At 32.4% G+C, this 6,000-nt stretch overlaps 1 protein-coding gene across 2 annotated transcripts in view; it reads left to right on the top strand.

The window, feature by feature from the left end:
• The first annotated feature begins 1,005 nt into the window (after window positions 1-1,005).
• The window catches only part of LOC119637546 (broad-complex core protein), a 35,860-nt gene continuing 30,865 nt past the window's right edge, over window positions 1,006-6,000 (top strand). For both annotated transcript variants that reach the window (XM_038033624.1, XM_038033623.1), the window contains exon 1: window positions 1,006-1,301. In XM_038033624.1, coding sequence (XP_037889552.1) covers window positions 1,116-1,301 — 186 coding nt within the window. In that variant the 5' untranslated portion in view covers window positions 1,006-1,115. The remainder of the gene's footprint in view (window positions 1,302-6,000) is intronic.

The following is a 6,000-nucleotide window of genomic DNA, read 5'->3' as shown; positions in this document are numbered from 1 at the left end:
ACGTGTTATCTTTCTTCGCTTTTTCTTCTAACGAAATCTTACGTAATCTGATCGCTTTTAAGTAAATTTTATTTTAAAAAAAATTTTTTTTGAATTGTTGGAAACTCATCAACAACTCCAATGCGCATCCGTTACGCATTGTTTCTTTGGCTTCCGAAGTGATTTTTTGAACAACAGCTGACACTAAATTGAATTAACCATAAAATTGTTGCTTTTTTCAAGCAATAAAACGTAGATCTCCAAAAGAAAATAAAAGTTTTGCAAGAACTGCAATTTCCTAAACAAATGTGAATATATTTTCGTGTATTAAAAAAAGATTGTATATACATATATATATAAATATACAATACAAACAATGAAGACAAAATGCAAACGAAATGCAGTCTTACTCTATTGAGAATTGCTAGGATTGATAACTTGAGCTTGCCTTTCTGCTTGAGTTTCCCTATGCTTACCCTTTAGGAAGTGTTTTAATATCATAAAGTTATTTTTAACTGTAAAATATATTTTTTTTGTAGAAATGCATTTCCGATTACTCAGTCAATGTGTACATTTAGCAGAAGACAGCTCTTGCTTGATTAAATTCAAACTTTATTTTTGTTTTTTTAACTTTTATTACTTCATAATATTAAGAATTATTAATAATTTATTTTCTTTTGGTTTCTTTCTAGTTTACATTAATTTACAATTTAACAACTAGCTACTGCTGCAACAACAAGAACAACCACAACAACAACATCAACAAGAACAACAACAATTTATTGCTTAAGCAAACTTATTGAGTTCTGTTACTATAAGAAGAAGAAGAAGAAGAAGAAGAAGAAGAAGAAGAAGAGAAAAGAAAGGAAGAATATTTGTAAAGTCAATCAGCGACAAAGCCCGACACAGGAGAAAAGTTTAAAATTATTATTGAAAACCGGAACGTTTAGGAAAAGACGCATAAAAATTTTGCCCAAAAACAAAAAATAAAAACAATATCGTATAAATAGAAAAAATTCGAAATCTAGACAAAACATAGAAACAAAACAAAAGAAAACAAAATTAAACCTCAGAATCGGTAAAAAAATAGCTCGTTTCTAAGATTTCTTCAAAGTGGTATTAAAAAGGCTAACACCATGGATGAAACACAGCATTTTTGTTTGCGTTGGAATAATTACCAAAGCAGCATTACATCAGCATTTGAGAATTTAAGAGACGATGAGGATTTTGTGGATGTAACATTAGCCTGTGAAGGACGCAGCATTAAAGCTCACAGAGTCGTATTATCGGCATGCAGTCCATATTTCAGAGATTTGCTAAAAGTAAGTTAAAAACTTTCACATTTCATAATCTTAAAAGTAACTATATTAATTATAGTTAGTTAGACTATATTAGTTATTTTTGCGTTACTGTTGTAGTAAAATACTAAAACTTTAGTTGTTACCTGATAACCGCAATTGCGTGTCGAAATTGGTGTTTTTTTGCTTTTAAATATTTTCTTTAGAAAAAAAACGACGTTCTGCTAAATGAACTGAAAATGGTATAAAAGAAAAGAAAGGAACCATAAATAGTTTGCATTAGAGCGCATGAAGACGTCGAAGTTGCAGCGGTTGTATGCCATACCTTGCACAATTGTAAAAATAAACCAGTTATCAAGTTTTTATTCTTAGATAGCCTATGTATTATGTCTTGAATTTTTTGCGCCGCCCTCTCGCCCTTTTATTCAACTCGCCGCTGCCACCCGCCCATCCCACCATGTTAACTGGAACGGTCGACACTATTCTCTCAACAATAAAAAAAGCCTAAACAAGTAAATAATTTAACATTCAGCAACACTCAAATGCAGCGAAACACTATGCCTTTCTATTCAATGTTAAGTAAACTGAACTAAGAGCTCAACTATTTACTGCAGCACAAACAATTTGCGGTACATATTTGAATATTATATCTTTGTCCATAGGACTCTAAGCCTTGCCGTTAGCATTTATGCATTTTGTACAGGTTATGGCAGGCGAAGAGACAAGCAAAGGCCGTACATTAATAAATAGCACGAAAACCGCCAAAAAATTTTATAATACCAACTTTCGTAAATAATTTAAAGTGTAAGGAAAGCTTGACACGCACGTACATACATATACACTTCGATGGGGAGAGAATGCAGCGACATTGATATCCTCCTCATTTACGCCTCTTTAATGCATTTAGAAATTACCACACAGCTATAATAAAATAAAAAAAATGATAAAAATGAGATGGAAACAACAACAACGAAAAACCAAACTTCAAAAATTTCCTCTAACAATACTTTAGTTAGTCTATCGTGTTATCCTTCCGTCTTCAAGTTAGAGCTTTAGTGCTATAGCTTATGGCATGTGATGAGGAAATAATAAATATACAGTATATATATATATATATATATATATATATATACATATAGATATTTGTGCGCGTGTGTATGTATGTGTGTGTTATCTTTACTTTTCTGTCTACTTTCTATATCTGCAAACATTTTATTAATTAGGTTGCCATTAAAGTTTTGCGTGCCTTTTTGTTTGTTTATTTGTATATACACGTATATGTATGTGTGGTTAATATATTTTCATTTTACTTAAAATGCCTTCGAGTAAGACAGTAAAAAGACTTATTCACCATATATAACCAAAGTATTTACAAACTGCGGCAAGAAATCGCATAATATTTTGTCTAATGTAGAACAACAACAATACCATATATATATATATACGTGGATAGATCGCAACTTAATTTAGTATAAAGTTTCGTTTGTAATAAAAACTGAAGTAACTAAAATAAAGTTTAGCTGTGTCAGGCAATTTGACAAAACACAACAATTACACATCAGTATAAATGTACGTGCGTGTATGTGTGTTTGTGTGTATACTGTATAAGTAAATATATAACTCACATATAAAAACTATTTTAGAAAAAACAAATCATAAAAAATATCTGGTAAAGAAAGTTGTGCATAATGTGTTTGAACTAAAAGAAGAAAGCCCGCCTCATAATACCAACAAAAAAAGCTCTTTAACTAAATTACCCCGAACGGTAGTATTCTTATATTTTTCATAAAAAAATGCATTGCAACATTCTTCTCTTTAATGTAAAAAAATATGACAAGAAGAAACATATATATATATATATATATATATATATATATATAGACATAGATGTTTGCTAGAATCTTCACATAACGTAAATGTAAAATAAGTTTTAAACACTACTACGAATTGATAGGAAATGCTAAGTTAGTATGAACTATTCCTCGTTTTTTCCGCCTAATTCAATGATAAGATCACAAAATGGCGGCAGAAATGCTACTAACTCGGCACAGTTATAATCATTTATTTTATGTTGTATACTCCACAAGTCTCGCGAATTGGTTCACAAATGTCTCCCAAAAGACAAAGAGTGTATAAACTTGGAGGCTCTTTCAAAGCTACTTTTTTTTTCATTGAAACTATTTGTTGTCTATATATTAAATAATAATTTCATTGCATTTCATTTTCTAAATTTTTGAAAAATTCCATAAACTGATAGAAGTTGGTATCATTATACAAATTTATCAGGAGCGATGCGTGCAAACACAACGGGTTATTCAGGAGTAAACAGGCGCTTTCCGGAAAGTGTGACCATCCCTATAACCTAGAAGCCGCTCTACACCTGGAATTGGTATTCCAGATCGATCTAAAGTGTATGGCCAGAAATCCACACTGGAAAATGTTCGAGGTCTACTTGAAATTCATAATTTATAGCTCGCGCGTTTTTACCTGGTAGTCAGGGCTGATCACCGCTCATACCTAGATTTGCTAGACCTTCGCAACATATCTTGGTTATGCGTGGGCATGGCTCAAGCAATGGAATGCAAAAGATTCGCATAAGAACATGTGACTTAGCCTGAGTGGACGTCTTGATCCCCGTGGTACTTTCATTAAATTCTATAAAGTCTCTAATATTAGTTTACGCGATCCCATACGATACCTAATAGCTATCTTAACTGACACGACCAGCTCCATGCTCGGGGCAAATTAAATTGTCTTACTCCCATAGATTTGTATTTCTCCCATAGGTATATAGAAAAGTGATCTTTTATAAATAAAAAAAAACAACGTTTCCAGTTCAACTTGTAGGAACCTTTGGGGAAAGAAATTATTATCAAGTTATAGACAGTTAAGCTTTAAACTCTTTTTAGGCGACAATGTTATGATCCCTGTTCAGAGTTGACCAATACAATGGGTAGTAGTAATAATATTTAATTTAATATTTGTACATAAAAGTGGATCAGTGGGAATCGACAAAATGAAGGTCAGATTTAGTCAACAGCTGTTGTGACAGCCTTAAAAGAAAAGAAAACTATTTTCTGACAATTTTTTTGATAATAAGATGCGGGAAAATTGCTAGACATATATCTAGTTGTGGAAAAATATTTATTTATAAGGATCGTGAAAATATTGATTTTTTTACGAATAATGTTATATTTTCAAATGGAAAGATATTATTTTGGACCAAAAAAAGGCAATCTTTTATATATAAAAAATGCTGCAATCAATTTATTAAAAATGTCCTATGTCTTGTACGAGAGAAAGAGACGAAGGAAGAAAGAAAGAAAGAAAGAGACAGAGACAGACAGACAGACAGAGAGAGAAAGAGAGAGAGAGAGAGAGATAGAGGCAGAATGAAAGGGGAAGAGAAAGTTACTGTAAAGATATTTATCAAACCTTCAACTCGTTTAGCTCAAAAATCTTTTTTGACAAAAACGCTTCTAAAGTTCTGCAACGCAATCTCCCCAGGGACATGAGCAAAAGGTATGCGATTTTTAAATCCCCATATTTAGCCGAATAGGTAAGAATCGCGACTATCGACTGAGTATGCGCTGGTTCAAATCTCAATGCGGTAGAATTTACTTCGGTCGTAGTTACAGTGGATACTCAGTCGGTGAAAGCACAAAACTTACCGATTGTCCACACACCCGGTTGCGGACAGCATCTCCCTACTTCTTTCCTTTTTCCTCTTTCCTCACTTGTTTTTAATCACCAATGCGCGCCGCGAATAGGAGAGGTGCCCCGAAAAATGAATGAAAAAAAATATTGTTCGTCGTTCTGTCATGACAAAAAAAAACCGAAAGAAAATTTCTAAGCCTACAGTCGAATTCATAATCAAAGCTAAAAATTTCATTTTAAACTCTTAATATCCTAGCAGAAGCATTAAAAGCTTTCGTATCGATCTCAGCTGACATATTTTTACTAGGAAACGTTTTTATAAATGCTTTCTTTCCGGTTTTTATAAAAGCTTTCTACACGCTTTTTCTGTTCATGCGCGAATCATAGGAATTGGAAAGAATTAAGAAAGTAAGACCTTACGCTGCACCTTTTCCGAAAGAATTTAGCTAATAAACGTGGTCTTTTCGAACACTTGGAGAAGCGTCACAAAATTTTGAGAAAAAATTTCTTCGAGATAATGGATTTTTTTTTTCACTTCAATCAATCAATAAAATATTCATTAATGCATTTGCATAAATGTTGTTCCGCGTTAAAAGATTACAAAAGCATTCATTCTGCAAATACATTCGGGCAGCCTATCGCGCTGCAATTGTCGTTGCTTATAAAATTGGACAAGCCCTTTGTACCTAATAGTATTTTCAAGCTGCTTATTTCACTTGATTAAAGCAATAATTTTCGGTCAAAGGCCACTTGCTTCGTTAAAGGCTGAGCGAAATCAAATATTCATCAGGAACAAATAAGCTTATAGTCAGTGAAGTAAGACAAACCAAAATCTACTCTTTGGCTCAACACTAATACATTTACCTAACTTCAGAATATCAGAATTACACTTCACCGATATTCACCTAAATCTCTTACTACATTATTGAATTCCATAGAAATCGGACGTCATTTAATTGTTTTTTTTTTTTTTTTTTTTAAATTTGACGCGGTGATAGGAAAACTAGAAAACTGTATGAAATACGGGAAGTTATTTTTCTCCAAATCCATCGAATATTGCTTTCTT

This window comes from Glossina fuscipes, unplaced genomic scaffold, assembly GCF_014805625.2.
Source record: "Glossina fuscipes isolate IAEA_lab_2018 unplaced genomic scaffold, Yale_Gfus_2 60, whole genome shotgun sequence".
In the NCBI taxonomy this organism is placed as follows: domain Eukaryota; kingdom Metazoa; phylum Arthropoda; class Insecta; order Diptera; family Glossinidae; genus Glossina; species Glossina fuscipes.
Note: the sequence above shows the minus strand (reverse complement) of the source record. Positions and strands in the feature narration are given on the sequence as shown.